Source organism: Orbicella franksi, chromosome 12 (genome assembly GCF_964199315.1).
Source record: "Orbicella franksi chromosome 12, jaOrbFran1.1, whole genome shotgun sequence".
Classification (NCBI taxonomy): domain Eukaryota; kingdom Metazoa; phylum Cnidaria; class Anthozoa; order Scleractinia; family Merulinidae; genus Orbicella; species Orbicella franksi.
In genome coordinates, this window is record NC_138156.1 from 18,130,277 (window position 1) to 18,153,761 (window position 23,485).

At 38.2% G+C, this 23,485-nt stretch overlaps 3 protein-coding genes and 1 long non-coding RNA gene across 5 annotated transcripts in view; all 4 read left to right on the forward strand.

The window, feature by feature from the left end:
- The window catches only part of LOC145464046 (uncharacterized), a 34,444-nt gene extending 23,659 nt beyond the window's left edge, over window positions 1-10,785 (forward strand). Inside the window, exon 4 of the long non-coding RNA XR_014041385.1 lies at window positions 10,184-10,785. This is a non-coding gene — a long non-coding RNA (uncharacterized LOC145464046). The remainder of the gene's footprint in view (window positions 1-10,183) is intronic.
- Window positions 1,409-10,785, forward strand: LOC145464024 (DNA repair protein RAD51 homolog 3-like). Of its 2 annotated transcripts, none has more exons than XR_014041383.1 (10): window positions 1,409-1,621; window positions 2,758-3,040; window positions 4,129-4,199; window positions 4,655-4,756; window positions 6,133-6,275; window positions 6,952-7,083; window positions 7,728-7,803; window positions 8,946-9,006; window positions 9,444-9,726; window positions 9,956-9,992. XR_014041383.1 is itself a non-coding variant. In XM_081447837.1 (10 exons), exons 1-10 carry the CDS (start codon window positions 1,504-1,506, stop codon window positions 10,121-10,123), a joined length of 1,215 nt encoding a protein of 404 aa, XP_081303963.1. In that variant the 5' UTR covers window positions 1,409-1,503; the 3' UTR covers window positions 10,124-10,785. The 2 variants fall into 2 exon arrangements, 1 of the variants encoding a protein (XP_081303963.1); XM_081447837.1 differs by having other exon boundaries at window positions 9,666-9,726; window positions 9,956-10,785.
- Window positions 10,786-10,881: 96 nt separating this feature from the next.
- On the forward strand, window positions 10,882-19,187 carry LOC145464017 (lysosome membrane protein 2-like). The gene has a single exon (XM_081447827.1). The coding sequence runs from the start codon at window positions 17,626-17,628 to the stop codon at window positions 19,177-19,179; it is 1,554 nt and encodes a 517-aa protein (XP_081303953.1). The 5' UTR covers window positions 10,882-17,625; the 3' UTR covers window positions 19,180-19,187.
- Window positions 19,188-21,866: 2,679 nt separating this feature from the next.
- Window positions 21,867-23,485, forward strand: part of LOC145464036 (protein phosphatase PTC7 homolog) — an 8,306-nt gene continuing 6,687 nt past the window's right edge. Inside the window, exon 1 of the mRNA XM_081447852.1 lies at window positions 21,867-22,087. Coding sequence (XP_081303978.1) covers window positions 21,874-22,087 — 214 coding nt within the window. The 5' untranslated portion in view covers window positions 21,867-21,873. The remainder of the gene's footprint in view (window positions 22,088-23,485) is intronic.

Sequence of the window (23,485 nt, forward strand, 5' to 3'; positions counted from 1 at the left end):
ATAACACATGATATATAGACTCCGCTACTTTAAAACGAATCTCCTGTCGATCCACACAGGATTAGGCACCTCCAGTTTGAACATTTTCTTTTGGAATTTTACAGATAGTATTTAAATACGGCACGTTTAAAACTATTTTACTGCTGATGTACATAATCAATAAGCCTTACACCTTTTAACAACTTTTTACTGTTTGATCTACACATCACATATAAATGACGAGTATCAAATCGAATTTGTTATTGACAGACACTTGGTATGTAGGGATGAAATCTTGTCACAATATTGGTTCCGTTTACTTTTATCGCATCTTACCTTTCTGTTTTTTGTCCCTTTAGTATCCCTGTGCTAATTATTGCTGTATGGAAACGTTTCGTTTCTGCAATTGAAGGTCGCGGTTTTGCAAGTGTTGTTTTGCTTTAACTAACCGCACTGCACCTATGCAACTCTTTTAAATCCTGTGCCGTTAAGTTGCATTTTTTCGTAATCATTCTATTATTACGTCATATTACGCGCGCGCAATGTCTTTACATCCTCGCGCGCGCAGATGATTTGAAAAGAGTTTCACAATTTAAAATTTCTGAGCTGTTTGGTTTAGTCATGCTTGTACGTTAATGAATTAAAATTAACTGAAGACAATGCGTATAGGTTGAATGTTTGCGGTATTTGTGTACATTGTGAGAGGACGGAATAGTATAAAAATGTTACAATTTCTTTTCAAAGATATTTATCTCAGTACAAAAATATTTATTCCAGTACAAAAATATTTTTTCCAGTACTGACAAATATTCTTGTACTGGGATAAACATTTTTGTACTGGGATAAATATTTTTGTATTGGGATAAATATTTTTGCACTGGGAGAAATATTTTTGTGCTGCCCCTGTGGGCCACCGTAGTATTTAGCTTAGATAACTAATTGTGGACACTTAAATAATAATGATAGGAAAATAAAATAAATAATTAAATAAATAAATGAATAGTCAAGGAAACTTAAAGAAAATGGCTTACTTAATGTTTATATCGATTCACGGAACGAATTTATATAAATTACCAACTTCCTTTGCTGTATTCCAACTTATTTCTTCACGTCCGTGGATCCACAACTGACAACTTTTTGACGAATTTCATGATCAATAATAGAACAAACGCATGAAAAACTGACGTCAATTTGTTTTTTACGATAACAAATTGTCAAATTGTCCGCTCTCGCTCGTTGACGCATCGCACAAATTATAAATTCATGTGTCTGTCCGCATACTGACGATGAAAATTAGCCAATGAGCGCGCGAGATCTGCAGTTATCGTAAAAAAAAAAAAATAAAAAATACTTGTTTTGTGGAACGTACTGGTCAGTGGAAACTCAACTCAGTTCCAGTCTTTTTCTTTATTTTATCGGTCACTTACGCGCCAAGTTTTGAGAAGGCGGCAAAAATCATCTCGTTACCATTTTGCTGAAAATTACCACATTTTATGGAGAAACGTGTTGGATAGCACTATTTTAATGCAACGAGAGTTATCCACGTTCCCTTTGGCTCCTAATTACTTGCATAAGTTGTCCAGCGCAGGCTACATCACTGTTGATGACCTGAGAGATGTGAGTCCCACTGAATTGAGTGAAGGCAAGTAAGCTTACACTTGATTGATTTTTTTTCGCTTTTACCTCGCGTATACAACCATGTTTCGTCAAAAAACGTTAGCTGTAAAAGGGAATAAAACGATTGGAGCACTTTTAATTTGCTTGACGTTTCAAATTACTTCTAGGGAAGGAGTTTGTTAATCACAAGCGATTATCGATTCATTCAAGCACTGTGCATTGACCATCACAACAGATTGTAGGGAAGATATGTTGATTCATTGCGTAATTAAGCCCAACCAACCTTGTGCAGCAGGCCTAGACCGGCTAAAGAGGTCGCATTACGAAGTTGGTCAAGAGAGAGGATCCTTCTGAGATGTGTGAGGGACTGACACATACCAAGAGTCCATGACCCTGCACATACAAATATTACAACAAATGATCATATCTGACCATGATTTGGGGAAAATTAAATAAGTGCCCCACCTCGATTAAGCGCCCCCTTTGATTTAGCGTCCCTCATCTTCTCCTAAATGTGAAAGAAGCGCCTGGGTGCTAATTCAAGGATTTACGGTATAAACATTATGTTGGTAACATAGCAGTGAGCGACTCAGCTAATCCTGGAAAACATGTTTCACAACATAGCATATAAGCTCAGCAAAAACCTATACCCTGAAGCAAATTTGGTCTAAATATAATTGGGGGTGTGTGGCCTTAAGTTTATGAACCTAGTGTAAATACTTGTTTACCTGGAGTAAATTAAGAGATAGAAAACATGCGCCATGTTTCTATCAAGTTATAGAAACACAAGTGGTAGTTTGGGAGAACGAGAAATGCTGTGGGAACACAAGCCGCAGGCGAGTGTTTTCACAGCTTTTTCGAGTTCTCCCAAACTTTCACAAGTGTTTGTATAACTCGATAGAAACACGGAGAACATGTTTTCTATTTCTTTTAGGAAACACCGTAACGAAAAAAAGAAAACAGCTTGTTTACTCTGATCATCAAAATACAAATTCTCTTTGCAGGTGCCATCATTATGTCAACAGCTCGTGCTAGTTCTGTGTTTCCATTGAGTTATAGAAACACGATTTTTGACCAATCAGCGCCCGTACTTTCTTTGGGCTATTTTCTAATCAACTTTATTGTCCATGAAAACTGTTCTTTTTTTCTCTTTGTGGTCAGACCTTAGAGTTGAGAAAGAAGAAGCTCTGAAGATAATTCAGACTGTCCGAAGCTCAAATGATTCATTGCAGACATCAAATAAGAAGCTAGCAGCAAGTGGAAATGCTTTCTCAAATTCCATCCCAGGAAGTAAGAATGTGTATGATCTTCTGCAACAGGAGCAGTCATCTGGAAGCATTGTCACATTCTGCGAAAAGTTTGATGATATGTTAGGTGGCGGAGTACCAGTTGGTAAAATTACAGAATTCTGTGGTGCACCTGGCATTGGAAAAACTCAGATAGGGTGTGTGCTCTAAAGATAACAATAACACCTTTTCCCTGTAAAATATCTTCTTTTTTCCTTTATGTATTCTATATGAAACATGTTTCAATAACTGGAACACATGGAGAGGCTCTTTGTCCATTGTTTCCAGATTGAATGTGAATTTAGTAGTGCTTGTGTTTGTGGAGGGAGGAAGACTGGAGAACTGGTAGAAAAACCCTTGGAGCAAGGCGAGAATCAACAACAAACTCAACCCACTTGAAATGCTGGGTCCAGGTTTTGAACCCGGTCCACATTGGTGGGAGGCAAGCGCTCTTACCACTATACCATCCCTGCTCCCCTAACATTGGATAATGGTAACGTAACATCTGCATACCAACCAAGTGGCTCATTTAAGGCCAGCACATATCTCCAATTTCTATAGTATGAGGTAGCTAGGAGTATTTCTTCTCCCTCCTGGATGGGATGCTAGTTACCCCCCAGCATTTAGTTTGCCAGTATCCATTTATACCCCTGGGTGGAGAGGAGATATTTAGACAATTCACTTTATGATGTCTGTAGTATCTCTTTATAGTTTTACTTGTTGTAAATATATCTGTGAATTCACCTAGCTTGTAGATCGAGGTGCCCAAAACAGTGCAAGATTAATAAAATATACAGATATACTATACAAATATGATGTGAGATGTGTTTTATGTTGGGGTTTCATTAAGGGCTGGGCATTGAGCAAACTGACTGGCTGTGAGGATGATTTTGTTCACTTCAAAAAGTTTTGCCCGTGTGTGAAAACCAGTTGCCCTTCTGCTGAAACAGTTATTGGTGAATGAAACCCCTGTTTATGAACATTTTCAAATAACTATGTAACAAACATCGAAATAATATAGTATTATAAAATGTAAACTTTCAGGACCAAGTGAGATAATTAAACTGTAGTAAAAGATTGACTTAAAGGGTAATCCAGCATGTACTCTGTACATAGCAGATGCCCTCTCCCAGGTATCTTAAGATAGGGCTTCTATTACAAATCATGGTTTCTTGTGGTAGGTTGATCAGCAATAGTCACTTGAACTACTGCTGTTATCAATGATGTTTTTTTACACCTCTTTTAGAATGCAGCTTGCTGTAGATGTCCAGATACCTGATGAGTTTGGGGGGCTTAATGGAGAGGCTATTTACATAGGTATAATCAGATTTTTTCCTTTGACTAGAGGCCATTCTCTCTGGCATCTCTCGGTCAAAGTACAGACAGTAGATTAGTGTTTTTCTTCTACATTTATCTAAGTCCTTCCTTCAATGGAGTCTTCCTCTCTAACAAGTCTATCAACTACCCCTCCCCTTTCCAAAGTAATTTGAATTGTGAGTTGGAGCGTGTACTGATGGCGTAAATTAACCAGCAAGGTATTTTTCCATGGTATACTGGAAATTATGGTTTGACAATAAATCATTTTGTGTCCCTGTTAATTCCTTTTGCCAGTAGGCTCTTTCCTTTCATTCGAGAAGTTTATGTTCTAGCACAAAGCATTGCAATTCAAGTGTTTGCGAATATAATATATGTAATACTAAAATATTGCAGTGATTTGCCCTTCTTCTCCAATAATTGTGTGTTGATCTTAATCATTAACTTCCACATTTTAGACACTGAGGGAAGTTTTATAGTGGAGAGAGTGGTAGACATTGCAGAAGCTGCCATAAAACACATGACGCATATCATTCAGTCTTCTGATGCAGATGAAACAGGTGCCCATTCTGTGCATTTCCTTTCAAACTTAACTGTCTTTGCTGTTAATCATAATTTTGTGAGAGTATGAATTTGTGTATGAATATGTGTCATATCGAACTGTTATCGAACTGTCAAATTATAGGTGAACAATGAACTCTTAGTCTGAAAGTAGATTACGATGATTGATTCATTTAGGTTAGAATGTTAAGTTGTTTTTGGATATTTAAGATTATAGTTCTAACTTTATATATTCATTAGCGTTTACCCACTCGCTTGAGATGAGAGTAATAAAGCGTCATTAATATCAATACGAAAATATGTAAATTTCCACCATGCCATAGAAACTACAACCCATCAGAATACAGGAAAGGTGTTGTATATTTAACAGTATTACATCCAACCGTCCCATCGTGCACTGCACATACGTATTTATTGTGTTGACCCCTGTATTTTCTATGGCATGGTATGAAATAGTCACTCTTTTGGTATACCATGGAATAGGCCCTTTGCAGCTAAGCCATCACGTGACCTATTCATAAAATTATGGGCTATAACTTAATGAATGCCACAAATGGAAAAAGCATGTTGAAAATATCGAAATGGCCAAGTTTGAGGCCCCCGTCATTAAAGAATGAGATTTTTTGACGGTCTGAATTTTTGAAAGAATAAGACGATTTGTATGGGAAAAGTTGTTGGAGAGCAAGGCCTTGCTCTCCAGCAACATTTACCATACAAATCCTCTAAATTTTCCGAAAATTCAAACTGTCATATAAACTTACTCTTTAATTCCTGGGGCCTCAAACTTGGCCATTTTGGTATTTTTGATGCACTCGTTCCATTTCTGGCATTCTTTAAGTTATAGCCCATAATATAAAAAATTTTCTAGGAAAAATTTAGTCACGTGACCCCAGCTGCAAAGGGCCTATATCCCCTTGTATTTTCTTGGTATACACACTCGCCTAAAGGCTCTGTGTATACCCAGAAAATACAAGTGACTTGTAGGATATTTCTTGGTATAGCACTCAAAGGTTAAGTCTGCATACAGGGCAAGTGGCCCATCAGGCCGCAGCTAATCCTGGTTTCTGTGGCAGGAAGTGACTAGGGATTTCAACCCCCCCCCCCCCCCCCTGAATGGGATGCTAGTCCATCGCAGGATTACTCCTAGCGATGAGTTTACCAGTACCCATTTATGCACCTGGGTGGAGAGAGGCACTGTGAGAGTAGACTGTCTTGCCCGAGAACACAACGCAATTTCCCCAGCCAGGGCTCGAACCTGGACTGCTCGATCCAGAGGCGAGCACACTAACGATGATGCCTCCCCAATATATCATTCAAAAACGTTGCATAGCTAATATGTATATATGGTACGTTTTCCTTTTCTTCTTCTAAACAGAAAAAGATCTCCAAAATGAAGCTTTGAAAAAGTTCCAAGTGAGAAGCATTTTGTCTAAGATTTATGTGTATAGATGCCATGACTACATGCAGTTAATAGCATTGTCCCACGTTTTGCCAGACTTCTTGATGGAGCATACTAAGGCAAGTTAAAACACAGGAACCATAGCTCTGTAGGCATGCAATGCGTGCTCAGTGTATACTGCATGGAGAGAGTTCAGTGTTAATGTAGCTCTTTGCACATCTGCAGGCCTATTGTACAAGATAATATTGTGGAAATTACATTTTGACTGTACTCGCCATTTTCATGAGTGACTCTCAAAATGCACTCATCCGGTGTCATTTTGAATTGCCCAGAAAGACACCCCCAAATCTATAGATCTGCAAATTGTTTTTCTTCCCTTGTAGAATTTTGCCATTTAATCAAATACCAATAATTATTATTATGACTTTATATTTTTCATCAGCTGTTTACAATAATATTAATTTTAAAAGGGCACTTGTAACAATCGGATGCGTGGGGTCAGGCTTTTAGCCAAATGGGTGTCCAGGTATCCTGTGGACACTACGTCACTTATTAAAGAAAATTGGTTGATTTTTCATATGTTGCCTTATGAATTGTTCATTTGAGCAGGCCCTATAGCACATTTTTGACACCCACTTTTCAAATCCTGGCTGAAAGCCTGCAAGGGGTGCTGTGCTTCTTTAACAATTTAACTTGTTTTTGAAACATTTCAAAGTCCCTGCTTACACTGTACATGTGGACAGAGGTTAAATGAGAGTTATTAATTGCAAAAGATTGTTCCTTGTCAACTTATAGGTAAAACTCATTGTGGTGGACAGCATTGCATTTCACTTTCGGCACGATTTTGAGGATCTTGCTTTGAGGACAAGACTTCTGAATGGATTAGCGCAGAGCTTTATTAAAATGGCTTATGAGAAACAACTAGCTGTAAGTACAGAGTTTATAGCATAGGTTGTCCAGGTTATAACTCTGATGATGTCGTGGTAAAAACGACAGGGGTGCTTGTTGTACCTTTTAGGGGTTAAAAAATGGTTTAGGTATTTCTTAGGGTGTTCAGCCTCTAAAGGTCCACGGCGGGAGCTTTCGGGGTACCTTTTAGGGTGTTGAGGCGAAAAAAAATGACAGGAGATATTTGATAAGCAAATTGTTGTTAATTTTCAAGCCACGCCCACAAAATAGGATCTTAGTTCCTCTTAGGGGTTCTTTTCAAAATTTCTGATGAGGACCCCTGTCATTTTTAATATGGGAGTCCCCCCCTCCCAGGCCTCAAGTAAGCTTAGTGTTTCCTGGCAGCTTGATGCAGTCCCTTGGAATTTTGATGTGACAACTGCCAGAATTGTTTTGACTGAGTTTGATTGGTTATTTCAAGGTCCCCCTGAGATTTCTGCCAACTGTTTATGACCTGAAAATAACTTGAGAGTGATTACCTTGGGAACAAGACCTTCATGCTGAGTCTCTTGGTCTTTATAAACACAAGGTGCTGGTGTGTCTGAGCACGCTTGGTAACAGGTTCTCACAGTTTCTTCTTTTTTCTCCTTCTCTTACAATTTCTTCTTTCTCTTCTTTTTCAGGTGGTTTTTATGAATCAGATGACCACACGTGTGAAAACCTCACAACTTGGGCAGTCACATCTCATACCAGCACTAGGTGAGTTTTCTTCTCCAAAACAGAGTGACTTTTCCTTTACTGTTGTAAGGCTTTAAAACCATGATAGAACAACAAATTAATAAGAGCTCGAAGTGTAAACTGTACAACCAGTGGACACCGCGAAAACACACACTCTATATCTGCGTCATCTTTGTTCTGATTGGCTAGAGGATGCTACACAAAACATTACATGTATTAGCCATCTCCTCCAGTTGCACTCTCCCAAAAATGTGTGACCTGCTCGAGGAGACACCTGAAATTCAGGGTACTCTTTTTTGCCCCACTCCCATATGTTGCACATAAGCATAATTACTTCTCATGACGTGAAATCTGCATTTGAAATTGTTTAGGAGCATTTTTCTGCAACAAGTGTTTTCCCATTTGTGAAAAAAAGTTCACAAGTTTCCAGGTTTGGATGAGAATGTCCTTTTTCGTGTGTAAGTTCACTTGTTTGAAGCATTTGGTTCCCCTGGGATAGTTCTTGGTTTGTGCAATGTGTTTTGCTTCCTACTCCTTTGCTCATACAGGGCTGGCAAAAAAAAATTGAAATTCAGTTGCCCTGTGGGCAAATACATTTCAGTTTTCAGTTTCCCCCACTAAAATATTACTTGCCCAATAGGGACCCAATGTTCATGCTGTATCAACTACCTCTACTTGAATTGGACGATGATGAATGGAAATGCAGAATGTTTTTGTTTTTCGTCACCATCTCCAATTGACCAAATGCTTTGTTAGTAGTGCCAGACTTCTGTTTTACGCAGCATCCAATATAGCATCAGAGGACAAACGCAACTTATGTGAGCAAAGTATGCTTGGACTTGGACAACTCATTGTTTTGCTCATCTCACAGTCTTAAGTTTTCAACTTGTTTTTGATTGGAAATTATCACTAACAAGACTACTTAAGCTAATTTCACCTGCCCACTGGACCACCAAACTTCCATTTTCACTTGCCCAAGAGCAAAATTTACCTGCCCTAGGCAATCGGACCTGGGCTTTTCCTGCCCTGTCATTCAGGTGATGCTTGTCACCAACAATGTCTCTGCAAGTGCAATTTTTCCTAGTCTGCCATGAGTAATGCTCCAATTTCCCTATCTCAGTGGAAGTGTGATCATATATTTGTTTGTGGTTTTTGTGCTGCAGGTGAAAGCTGGGGCCATGCTAGTACCATTCGGGTTGTGTTGTACTGGGAGGACAATCAGAGGTATACACAGCAAACAGTTCTCTATTATTTTATGGATAGTTAGCAGCGACAGGTTGGTTGAAATCTACACTGTTTTCAGGCGTTCGCTTCAGTCGGGGAGTAGTGCAAAGAACCACAGAATGACAACGGGGCTTTGGGGTTAGGAACAGAAACTCTTTTGCCCCATCCTAATCCCCTGCCTTGTTTTCCACTCGCTGCACCCCAACTATCCCGCATGCCTAGAGCAGGGTGGCTAGTGTGAACCACGAAACAGAAAAACTTAAACAGCGTTATCGTTTTTAAGTGACTCGGGTGTTTTCAGTTTTTGCTTAACGATCGCAACAATGCTTACAGTCATTTTAAAGATATACCAGTTTCCTGTAGGGTCATCAGTGTCTTTGAACTACCAGCGCAAACTAATCTGCTTTCTTTTTACTTGTTCCTCATATTTTTCTCAGAAGATTGAGAAAAGTGTAAGATTGCCCAAATGGGGCCAAAGGATATCACAGCTCACACACTTTACAAACGTGCGAGAAACCATAGAAAGGTTGTCAACAGTGTACTTCCTTGAGGAGTTGAATAAAAGCATAATACCGGTACCTTCCAACTTTTCTAAACTTAACTTCTGCATTGGCATATCATTTTCTGTCCAAACAGTATTGATTTTTTTTCCTCAACAGATTTGCAAACTTGTACAAGTCACCATCTCGACAGCAAATGACAGTTGGGTTTCAAATCACGGTAGAGTATACCTCCTTTTCTTAACAGATATTGAGTTTTTTTCAGCCGCATTTCCCAACTAACTACACAAGAAAAAAGCATGCATTGTGGAGAGTTGAACATTTTGATTGTAAAACTTAATATTCCTCTCTCTATACATAATAATTCTCCCTTACTTTGAGGGAGATAGCCATGTTGAGATCTTGGTAACTATTTTTTATGTACCATGCTCTTCTTTTGTGTTTTATAGGCTGATGGAGTACGTGACTGTTTTACTAACTACAAAGAACACAAACATTGTGAAAGCAAACATAGTCCGCAGGCTCAGGCAAACCATCAAAGTTCAGCTCATGATATTCAAGTGACAGGAACGACAAACTCAATTGTACAGAAAAGACGATTTGAGGAACTCACTTGAACAGAATCCAAGATAAGCAGTACTGCTGAGGAGTGATAAAGAACTTTCTGGGCTTTTCACTTTTTACAACCTTTAAGCCATTGTGGAAGAGTGTTCAGGGCTAAACTATGCCCGCTCTATCCAGTTTCTTGTTGCCCACTGCATTACTTGCCAAAAATTTTGAACAAACAAAGTGTCTGAAAATAAAACTGTCTGAAAATTTTAAGCGTCCCAAAATATTTACTTTAGCAATATGTTTCATCACCGTGTCCAAATTTTGTCCAAATTAGATAAATAGAGTGTCTGAAAAGTAAAGGTCTGAAATAAAATGCCCGAAATTTAAAAATCTGAATTTTTTGCAAGTAATGTAAAATACAGTTGAATAAGCTGGGTGATAAAGCAAGACACTTTTTTAGCTCGAGAGTTGGAATACTTGGCAAACAATTTAAAGTCCTTTGAAATAGTACAAACAATGTTGCGACTGAGGATCAGCAAGGAATTTTCTGTGTTGACATATTGTAAGCCATTTAGCCTCATGATAGCGAGGGTGAGCCTGTTTTTCAAGGCAGATGATATTCATATCTAAGTTGATTTGGATTTTATTGGAATCATTGGCTGGGCCAGCCTTGCAATACATGAGTAGTCATGTGCTGAATAAAGATATATTTTATGACTATTCTTTTACACTTTGCCACTGAAAAACTAGGAAATTTTCAGTAACTGAAAATTTCCTAGTTTTTCAGTGGCAAAGTGTAAAAGAATAACTGTTGTTGCCACATGTTGTTCCAAGTAAACTGAATGTTGACAGCCCTCTATTGTCTCGTATTTTTATTTGATCTTTGAACCTGCAGATATAATCGCGAGAGAGCTGTATGCCAGCGCAAAACCCCCGCTTCCCCTCCCTGCCCCCACCTTGTGTTCTTCACTCAAGGCGACGTGTGTTAAAGGAGTACAACGTGCAACCCGGCCCTCTCAGTGAGCATGATACTGTATAAGTTAAAAAGAATATTATTTTCATAGCAGCGTAAACATTTCTTTGGGTCTGTTGCTTGCTAAATGTCTTGGCCGAGCTACAGTTTAAATCCACGGATTTTCGTAAAATAAAAGCATTCAACCATACCTTGGGGTTTAATTGCATACAGTTTGAAACAACATGGAGAGGAAAGTATTACCAGGAGGCACTTCCTATAGGAGACTATACCAAGAGGCCTCACCCGAAAGGGGTATCATTTTCAAGCTGGGGCTACATAAAAGGGTAGGGACTTCACATGGTGAGGTCTAGAAAAGAGTATGTAAAACTTTGCCTAGTTCCTAGGCCACAATATTTTGCCGTGGTCAATCGTTTTGGGTCACGTGGTTTGGGGCGAAAAGTGTGGCCTAGCATGATATCATTGGCTTGGAAAATTTCCTATTGTCTTTCAGCCAATCATAATCCCGAATTAAGATGTATAGTCTGCACAGGTGTTACACTTTTTGCACTGGTGTTACACTTGAACTGCACCGCTCTCAGCCAATCAGAATCAAGCGGAGCGGATTCTTGTTTATTACATAGTGGTCAAACTATAGTTAAATAATTGATTTAGAAAGCTACTCTAGCTTACTCTTACACCCAAAAATTAAGAAATTTTGGATATTTTAGTTTTCTTCGATCAAGCACTACAGTTACATGTAATAGAAATCTTCAAGGGCTTAAATATCTTGAGTAATCAGTATTGGCCTGTGCTATGCTTCTGACTCGATAATGTCCATTTGAATCCAAATGAGCCATTTCACTTAACCAGTTAACATTAAAACAAAAGCAAGGAGTTTAAATTGCTTTTCTCTAGCAGTCATGCCCAGAGAATTCCCTTCTGTGGCACGAAATCGGCTCTGTCAAAAATTGAGACAAATTGTCTTGATTTTCGGGTTGTTGTCGTAAAATGATGACGAAAATTTTGTGCGGAAACTTTGAAAAACGTTAAGTAATTGTACAGTTTTTCTTGTTCAATTTAGAATTAATTTGCACTTAAGAGTTTTTCAAAAAGCTGAAAGTATACTCGCCGAAGTGGCTCGTGCAAATTAATTCCAAATTGAACTCAAAACAATATGATTACCTATACAAATTAAACTTAACCTTACATGTAAATTTTATTTGTACATTTCTGGACCAACCACTTAACCACAGGTGTATTTACTAAACAACAATGACTACAGTAACCTCTTCTAGAAATCTCTTTAATATACAAGGAGATTAAAAAACGTACAACAACAAGCCGGCCTTAGATGCACTCAGATCAGAAGGCAGCGACAAAATTATTTTATCATGACAAGAACTAAACTCCGTGAAACACATATATTTCAACAGATTTCTAATGTCAAATTCGTACGGAGCGAAATATTCTTCCAAAAAGAGTCGGAACTATTAAAACATGCATTCCGTAGTTAAACAGAATTAAGAGTGTGTTCATGAGAAAACCAGGCAGAACCAGGCAGGAGGTGATATAGCTCAAATCACTGACTGCGCTCAAACTTGGCACAAATGCTGGGTTTGGTGAGTGAATGATTGTGGAAAAACAGTAGGTCTAAATATTTATATTCCCTTCAAGTTAGGGGGACCCTAAATGGCCATTTGACACTAATTTATGCATATTTAATTAGCCATATTTGGTTTAGTATTTCCACAACGAGAAAAACCACGTGAAATACAGAAAATGAAAGCCACTGGATCATATTGTACAACTATCAGACTTAAAGCACAGAATCTGTGCTTTTAGTCTGATATTCATTTCAACTGGGCAATTTGATTTCTGTCCGTGGCTTCATCTTAAGTAAGGCGCATATTTTGTAGTGTTGTGAATAGCCTTTAATTGATGGCAAATATCTGCAGTAGGCAAAACCAAATACACATTCTAACATGGATAGTGAGAGTAATCAATAAAGTTCTCAAAAAAGCCATAAAATGTTTGGGAACTTCAATATTTTTTCTGTGCTGGGGTACTGTTTACATATAACTTTACGATTTATGGCCATTTCATAACATCCACTAAAACACAAAAAGCCATTTCTCCGTCTTAACCTAACTCAGAATCAACAAGAAATAACTAGGTAAGCATTTTCCTATCGATTGAGAGTAAAAATTCGGCGAAAAGAAGCACAAGACACTTCTTTCAAATATTTTTGGAGTTATATCTTGAGGCATATCGATAGGAATACTGCAGCAGAAGATTTAACTCACAAGTTCCCTCGACTTACACTTTCAAGTGTAAAATAGAATGGAAATAGAGGATATTACATGCCCACGTGTGGACACGCATTTTATCTTCGAGTGTTCAACTTGATATCTCACGAGTGAACGCAGCAAATGAGTGAGATATTGAGTTGAAGACAAGAAGATAAAATTCATATCCACAAGCGGGCATGTAATATTCTGCTTATTATATAAACATACTAATGACGATGTTTTTGATGATTTTCTGCAGATTTCCGACCACTTTCTGAAGATTTTCTGAAATTGTTCCTAAGGCCAGATGAACGCTTCCGAACATTTTCCGAAGATTACCGAAGATTACCAAAGATTGCCGAAGACGACCGAAGAAGATCCGAAGATGTTTTGATCAAACATCAACAAATTTAAGCATAGTTAAAGGGACAAAACAAAAATGTTATCAAAAAGGAATGATGTCTTTGCTGTGTAAAAGATAAAATAGTATCTTCACTGTGCGCGATGAAGATATGATTCATTCGTAAAAGGAAAAAGCCTGGTATTTCACTGGTGTTAAGGTGGCTGAACACAGTTTTTGAAACCTATGTTTCATTCACCTTTTTCTCTAAAACCCTTGATCCTTCCGTCGCCAAAAATGGCAGCAAGCAAGTTAACAACACAAACTTTGGTTTTTTGATGGTTAAGCTGATGTGCCATTGCCATGGCAACACGAATAAAAATAAACAGGCCTTTAAAATCGGTTTTGTTTGTTTGTAGAAAATATAGTCATTAGATTTTCTTTATAATTTGCATGCACCAAGCTTGTAACGATTCTCACAGGTTAAGACCATTTTGCTAATAATTTAACAGAGAGATCTTTAATTATCCCTTGTTGAAGGTTTACTGGAATATCTAGAGTTTCCTTTGTTAAAGTTCAGTTATTTTCAATACTCCAGTTACTTATTTCCTAAAGTATTTTTGTGCCAAATTTCGTGAAATTCTAATGAGTGGTTCACAAGAAATAGGCGTATTTCCGAGAGTGCAAATTTTCATTCAATTGCAATTTTTTGACTTACTACGCATGCGCTGCATTTAACTGGGTTTTTTCAGTAACAAAGAAAAAGCTGCGAATTGCTGAGTTCTTTGCATCTTTACCTTTTCTAACATATATTTATGACAAAAGACTAAAGCCATCAATACACTGCGTTCAATTATAGAGAAAAATAGCACAGATAGTGCGGGTGTTGAGTAAACAAAATGATCGCTCTGTTGTCAGCGGCATGTTTGGTTTTTTGCAACCCTTGTGCGCACGCTGAATTGCATCAGCAAAAGCGCGTGCGAAAACTGTGTTTGGCCAACTTAAGGGCCCATTAACCGATTCATGCACGTGCTCGCGCGTGTTGCTAAGGAGGTGAAATTTCACTTCCGGTCACTTACGTCAGCCTGAGCGCGGAAAGTAAAAACAACTTAAAAACTTGCAATTTCGCTCACATTTTAGACGTTTTTCTTTGTGTTTCGCAAAATGCAAAGTAAAAAAAGTACAAGCAAAGACAAAATAAGAGAAAGACAGAAAAACAAGAGCAATAGAAAGAGAAAAACTAACTCCATGTGGCTTTGTTTGATCTTACCGAAGTGCGCTGGTAGTGTAAATTGCGCACGTGCTGATAGGGTAACTTCCAGTGGATATCGGGCGCACTTCCGGTTTCTTTAAATGCTAAAGGAAACGCGGTTTTTCATTAAATTCAGCCTTTTTCGACGAATTTCGATTAAAGCCAACGTTGGCAACATAGCTATGCATTCCTTTTTCGAAATCATGCTTTTTTCAGAAAATTACGAATTTTTCAATATTTTGAAATGCTCTCAAAATCTGACCTTTTAGAAATTAAACAAAATCGATGCATAGTGTAATGACGATTTAAATTAAAATACTAAATCAATGAAAAAAATCCCGGGAAAGTAATTTGCCTGCGAGCCTTTGTATTTTTTCTGTATTAGTCACATGACCACGGGCGTGGCCTGATGACGTCATCACTAGTGTTACTGATCAGGAAAAAGTTAAATCACATGAAATAACTCTGAACTAACTGAAAATAACGAGGTTATATGAGACTAAATTTTCCCTAGCAACGGCTCAAAAAGATCGGTTAATGGGCCCTTAATATAATAAACAAGAAATTACTACTTTACGGTGATTTGAGCTGTGTCACCCCCTGCCTGATTTTCTCATGGACACAGGCATTCGAAACTCGATAAAATTGGTCGCTTAGGCTTCCAGTTGAGGTGCATCTCAAATAAAAAAGTTTGTATGTCAAGCATGAGTTAATAATAGTTCTAACCGTAAGTTCTAAGGAAGTTGTTCTTCTGTACCAAACTGCAGCAAACTTGCTAAAAGATACAGTTTCCCATTCCTACGAGTTGCAATGATCAGCATCCTCTCCGACTGAGTTATTTTGTGAAAATGAATGAAGTTGTCCGAATAGCAAGGTCGATTGAGTAAATGAGCCCCGTCGCTTTCCTGCTGCACGTAAAAAATTAGGAATTGAAATCCCATCAACAACAAGCATTCTGCTCGATTCTACTGCTGATCCCGACGCATGCGCATTCTGGTCTACGCTACTCCGGGCTCCTCCAGGCCCCCCTGTCCGGGCCCATTCTCGTCCCCCGGGAACTCCCCCGGGCTGTTCGTCTGGAATACGTCACCGAAATAAATTGATCGCGAAGGCCTGGGAGAAAGCCGTATATAGCATCTAGACAAGGTAAAACTGCCATTTCAAAAAACATTGAATATACGTATACCTTTTTTAAAAAAATATTACAGGAAAGCTTAAGTTCCTAGCCTAGTATGGGATATTTACTCGGAGGCTATAGGCTGCGGGTCATGGGGATACTCAATCCAAGTCTATGGAACAAGATGGAAGAGGTATGTCAACTGTAGGTGTGTGAGAGGCTTGTCATTTTCTGTGGAAGGTACATTTATGAAAGGGTTACCTTTTTCGTCTAAATTAGAATCTAAACGTGAAAGGGTTTCGGCTTCGGCGGTGTATAACTTTGTTTAGTACCCTCAGGGAGTGTAATGGAATGTAATTCAGTCTGGATAAACCAAGGGCTGATGAATCTGGCCGCAACGTAAATTTAAGGACCTTTAGATTGGACTACGAGTGCGAGATTTTTCGAATTTCAAACCAGTGACGTTTCCAGAGCCCTAGCCCTCGCTCTTCATGGTGGTTTTAGGCAGAGAGGGTAGCTCATGGGATGAAATGGTATGTGATGTGATAATAGGAACCGGAAGCCTGCAAACTAGATTAAAAAGTCGTACTCGTACTCGATCTGATCTCGTACTCAAATCTACTGAAATCCCCTAATATATAGATTTCTGATTTCTGAGATTTCTGAATTAGTATTTGCCCTGTGTAGGGCTTTCCTCGATTTGCTGGACACTTTTTTTGGTAACTTTTCGAATTTCAAGCAACTTTTCCCATTCGAACAGACTTCCAAAGCTCCTCTGAATGTTTTTCGAAGGCCTTACGAACGTTTCCGAATTTTTTGGATGATTTCCGAAGCATGCCGACGCTTTAATTTTGAGGAGACCCCAACGTTATTAAAGCCGGCATTGTACACTTGACGTCATCGATATCTCCACGTGGACATTGATAATACGATTTTTCTCGGGGATTTTTCTCAGTGAGAAAAATCTGGTTACATACTTCATGTCCGTTAGGAACTATTGCAATAAAATATCAGGTACATGGCATAAAGTTTGATCCAAGGCTCTCTCTCTCTCACGATAAAGGAGGGAACAACTAATTCCTAACTACTCATGTTCATTATGAACTACCTAAACAAAGGGATTGGTTCTGTCTACTCGTTTTACAGTTCGAACTTTTAGAGGCAACAGTTTTACTTCCGTAAATTTAGGAAGTTTGACTTTGTCACGTGACGTGACGATTTACGGCGGTAGTTCAAAACGCCGGGCGTGAAAATATCGTGACTCTGCAGATCTATTTTTTTTTTTTTTTAATCGCCCAAGTTAACCTTTTATTTGGGCCTCGGCAAAAGTTTCTCAATTACTTCCCGTATATGGCAAGGACAGCAAAGTTCGCCTGTTAACAGCCTAACAGAAACGTGATACAAGGTGACCTTCGCACTTTCCCCCAGCTTGAACGCAGTGGAATTTAGCTCTTTTCAGTTTCCGTATGCTGAGCTGAGTCACGAGTTTCTTCTGCGCTGCACCCTGAAATACAGGTAATATCAATTCCTACCGAGGTTTGCAGTCTCCTACGTATTTTTTCCCACTGCGTTCTTCGTTTGTGGTCGAATTCCAGTGATTACGCAACAGACAACCATGGCTGGAGTCACAAGCAGTCGAGGTAAGCCTACTTGTGTTGTTGGAGGCAAGACAATTGCTGTACTTTTCATTGTTGGAATTCTGCTCGTTGTGGCAGGAGTTACTCTATTCTTCGTGATGGATCGTGTAATTCAGAACAAGATTAATGAGAAGTTAATTCTCAAACCAGGCACCGAAGCCTCGAAACAGTGGCAAGACCCAGCCGTGCCAATCTACTTGCAATTCTTTATGTTTGATATAGCCAATCCCATGGAAACAATGCAAGGTGAACGGCCGTACCTTGTTCAGAAAGGACCTTATTCTTACAGGGAGCACCGGCCGAAGAAGAACATAACATGGAATTCAAAAACAGTGACTTACAACGAGAAAATGTCTTTTATTTTCGATGCAGAAACTTCTTGTGATTCTTGCGATCCTTTCACTGACAAGGTAACAACTGTCAACATCCCTTTGGTAACTTTATCTGAAGCAGTCGCAAATTCATCTTCTATTGAGCGAAATTTCGTTTCTGCCGTCTTCGATGGATTCCATGAAACTCTGTTCACTCCAAGAAGAGTGCACGATTTGATTTGGGGCTACCCTGACCCAATATTTGAGGCATACAATAAGTTAAGAAAAGATCTTCCTCCATTTCTCCGGAAAAAACTACCTGAGATAAACCCGATAATTGCCCTTCAGCAAAATAACAGTTTTGATGGCGTAACAAGCGTGTCTACTGGCGAGAACGATATCAACTCGCTCGTGCACATTTTGAGTTGGAAGGGGCAGACAGAATTGAAAGTATGGAACACCTCTTACGCAAACATGTTAAATGGAACTGACGGATCTCAATTTGCACCAGAAACAAGCTCAGATGACACATTGTATGTATTTGTTAATCAGTTGTGTCGTTCATTGTACTTAACTCATGACTCGAAGATTGAAGTCCAAGGTATAGAAGCCCTTCAGTTCAGTGTCCCAGCAAAGGCCTTCCAGAACGGGACAATAAACCCTGATAATAAGGGGTTTTGTACATCAAAGTGCTACCCCTCTGGTATATTAGACATAGGGGTGTGCCAGCCACCATCCCCTGTGGCCATACCTCTGTTTATTTCAGCACCACATTTCTACTTGGGGGCCAAGTCACTTCTTGAAGCAGTTGATGGCCTCTCTCCAAATAAAGAGGAGCATGGAACAGTTCTCAATGTGGAACCACACACTGGAATATCAATAAAAAGCAGCAAGCGTTTGCAAATCAATGTAAAGATTGAACATGTTGATTTGATCCCCCAGACTGGTAAAGTAAAGAAAATGTTTCTCCCTGTCTTTTACATCAATGAAACAGCAACAATTGACAAAGCATCAGCTGATAAGTTAAAGAGTGAAGTCCTTTCCAAGTTCACTATTGTTCATGGAATTGAGCTTGGATTGGTCTTGCTAGGAGCATTACTGATTATCATTGCCTTCATCTTGTTGATCATTCATATAGCCCACAACAGAAAACTCAAGAAAGGGAGAGAGATGTTACTGGTTAATGAGGACTCAGAAAGACGGCCACTCTTATCTTCTTAAATGCCCAGTTCCTGAAAAAGGTGGGAGTGATAAAATTCAAAATTTGTCATGATCTTACTTGTATCAGTTAAGATATGAACAAAAAACTCATGCACTCTTTGCATAATTGAAAGAATTGAATACTTAGTTAAAGCTGCTACTCATATTATTTTGTAGAATCCTATGTGGTCAGGCTTTCATTGTTCACTTAACTGCAGGGTCAGATCCAGTAAATTCAGAAAGAGGGGGCCACAGAAATTGCTGGAGGGCATAAACTACCCCTAAGCAACAACTCATTCGATTACAGAATAAAGTAGTTAGAATTATAATAAACTGTCAATGTTCCTTTACAAGTTTCTATTACTCCTCATTATGTTAATTTAGGTTTACTTAAATTTCACAATATTGTTAAATTGTAAACATGTTTATTGATGTATGAACATATCAGTGACAATAAGCCTTGTAATTTTTCAATATCTCTCATATCTGAGCAACATAATTATTCTACCCGAAGTGCATCTACCCAACAATAATAATTGTTTCCACTTAAGAATAAATATAAGGAAGTTTTGCCCTGCTGTTATTGGTAAATACTATTGGAATGACCTCCCTCTTTCTGTTCCAGTTTGTGGTATTGCTCAGTATTAAATTTAGTTGATTGTAGTCTTGGTGTGTGTGTGTGTTGTGTGCTCGTGCATGTGTTTGTGTGTTCGTGTTTAAAAGATGGTAATATACAGTATTTTAATGGCCCTAACAATTATGGCCCTTAAAATACTTAATAGTCTTACTATATTGTGCTCTTCTTCATTTCTAGCTTTATTCAATATCTTTAAATATCATTAAAGAAAGATATGTTGTAACATGAGATGGTCAACCTCAAGCCCCCTTGTATCAGCCTGTGAATGTTTCCAGACAATCCTGACAAAAGAAAACAAAATGTAAAGTGAGCTCCTAATATATTTTGAAAATAAATCAAGAAAACAGATGGTGTTTTGAAGAAATGCAATTTCTGTGAAATTTTGTTGGCAATCAATCTCTGCACTTGTGAAAACAGAAGTTGAAAATTTAGTGGTGCTTCCAGGAGTCATTAAACTTAGCAATCATCCAGGTTTTAAGACTGAAAGAGTAAAAGGGTACTGACAACCCTAAATAACCATTACTGGTAGGTTAAAAATGCCCAGTAGATATAAGACATTAAAACAATAAAAGACTAAGTAATGCCTTGGTAATTAGTTATTTAATTAAATTTGTTTTCTACAGTGCTTGATATTTATATGTCAATGCTTGAATAAATTATCATTTATACAGGTGTACTGTTTTATAGATTAGGTTGCTTTGACTTATAAGAATTTATTAGCTTATCAGAATTAATTTTGAAATGCTAAATAATTTTTAGATTTCAAAGCCTGCTTAGGTGGCAATTTCAGTGTTGCTTTATACGTTTGTGTTTAAGGAACGCTATAAAAATTATTTCATTTTACGAGTTTTATGTAGTGCTGCACTTTTCCAGACATTGTTACTTTTACTTTCTTTTTTGAGGCTACCTTGTAATAAAATTTAATTTTTTTGAAATTAGTCTTTCTTTGGTATATTGTTAATATTAATAAATGATATTTGGATCTCTGGCTTTCTCTTCACCCTACCTTAAAGCTTCAAATAAAAAGAAAGCAAAGATTCCTAACAGCAATGTTCTCATATGCAACCCAGTAAATTATTTGTCGAGCATGTTAATTATTCTGTTCTTTAAGAAGGGTTAAAAGTGGATGTGACCAGACAAGTTCGGGACCTTTCCCTTTCTCATGGGGTGGGAAGACACTAATGAAACAAATTTGAATAAGTTTGAGGTCTAGATCTGTTGCATCAACCTATATCAATGTTATTATGAACCAGTGAACAGGCTCTCTGGTTTTTATATGGGGAGGCTCCCTCACAAGGTCCAACCCTTTTCCTTTTGTATACCATTTTGACAGAAAAAATAACATGTCTTATTGAAAAAAGGCACCCTTTTCACATGCTGCTGTAACTGGCCTGTATTGTGAATAAGTTGCAAAAAAAGGAAGTCTTCTTGTCACTTTCAAGGGCTCCTGACTTAATGAATTAAATGATACAGCCTTAAGGTGTGTCTGTTTGAAATATTTTAATTAAATGCCCTTTTAAATACCTAATTGACAGATTTCCGTTCTCACCTTAACTTGTGAAATCCCTTCCCTTTTATACACCCAAAGCTTGAAAATGGTACTCCCTTTGGAATAGGGCCTTCCTGTATAGGCTATTATAGGGAGTATCCCCCCAGCCCCAGCCCCAGCCCCATAGCTTGGGTAAAGGGCAGTAAAAGTTGGTGATTGGAGTGTACTGAGGAAATTTTCAGAAGGAAACGATTAATGAATATTAGTGAAACTCTTAGTCTAAGAATCTATCCATATCTTCCAGAACCACCTTCCCTGTGAAAGGACCCTTATTTTATCGTACCTTGTGGAGAGCCTGAGCTCTGGGACCAGCAACCTCGTTCCCAGGGTCTTTTCCCTGGCTTCGGGAAAAGACCCTGGGATCGAGGTTGCGGGCAAAGAGTGACGTAATGCATTCTCGAACGGCATTGTGGGTAAAAAACATGTCGGTTCAGAGTTCAGCTCTGTCGGTAAATTGAAGAGGTGGTATATAGTTATTTGGTTATTTCCGCTCCGTGACAATGTGAAAGTCGGACCCTTAACACAAGCAATGGCTATGCAAACTGCAGTTGTGTATGGCCGTTTGATTGCTTCCCATGCGAGGCAACTTGTGGCGCCGTTGCTGAAGCGGCAAAATTCCGCCAAACTACAGCTTATCACGGCGAGTTGCGGCTTTTCGAAAGATTTTACGCCGGCGAAGAGCAAGTTCGTTTATGGTGAGGATGCCTTCTTCATGGCCAGAAATAGCGCTTCTGATGTCTTAGGTGAGATCTGTTTTAAATCTTATTATTTCAGTTACACGATTGCGTCCAAGGGAAATGGTAAAACTAGACCAGGCTTATGTAACATCGGATCGTTCTGTAAACATGGGGAAATGGCTCTTCAGAAGTCAAAATTGAAGGCCTTCACTTCGAGTTCGTAAAACTTTAGGTCGATATTCTGATATTAGATTGAAGATTTCTGTGGGTATAATTTTTTTGTGTGGGATATTTTGAGGCAAGTTCACGAAACCGCTAGTTGTGGTTTTAATTGGGTTCGTTTTGTAGAACAAAACAAACGGTGGTTTTATTTCCTCGTGTGAGTCTGATCTCCCGCAGATTTACTGAGCCTGCATTACAGTGATAAATGAACACTAAAAGAACAGTATAAATTGAGTGGATAATTTTCTAAATTTCTCCCATTTGGAAAGAACAAATCACTGAACTGAACAAACTTCTGTTATTATTAAATTTTACATTTCTGATTGCAGATCCGTAAAGGTGCTCTCTGTTTTTATTTGACCATTCAATTTTCTTGAAATTTAATTAACATTCTTGCTGGGAATTTTCATTTCTAAAACACCAGAAAAGCTTTAAGTGTTGCTCAGTCAAGTGTTCTTCACCCTGACAGTTGAACTGTTAATGTGAAATGCAATGTTTTGCCAACAAACTTGTACAAGACTGTGATGTTCATAATTGTTAATTTAATTTTGGACTGTGGATAGGTTGACAATTTAATCTTTAATTGGTACACTCAACTTTGTTTGACATGAGTTCACATAATTATTATGCCACTTGGCATGTGTTGCCATGCATCCTTTCTGTGGTAACAAACCACACCAGGACCTGTTTCCATTTAATTGACTTACTTTGTTGTTCTGATAGCATAGCCTTTCTCTTTCATAAACCTTCAACTAGTCATGCCACTTCTTTGTGTTGACTTAGCATGGTCTATTTTTTGTCTAATTCATAGGCTCTGTACACGTCCTTTCATGAGGTGTCTCTTTTGAAAGCCTTTCTTTTTTTTTTATTGGATTTAATTGTTTCTTTTTATAGAAATAACTGACAGTGGTACTTAGTAGTCTTAATTTAAAACTTAATTATCATTGTTTTTGCATATTTGTTTGTTTTTTGTTCTTTTTGACAGACTGTTTATCGATAATCTTTGAGTATTTTTTTAATTATCTTTATCATTGACTCTGAAAAGCCCCCATGGGGAGTTGACAATAAAATTTGTATTGTATTGTATTGTACTTTCTAAAAGTTCTTTTCAACACAATTTTTCAAATCTCATTTCGGCACTAGAAAATTACCCTTTAAACTTATTGTAGCTATTCAATGTACAATGTAGTGTGCCCTTCCAGTAGGCTCCCAGTTGAGAATTGTTTTTATTTGATTTTTTTT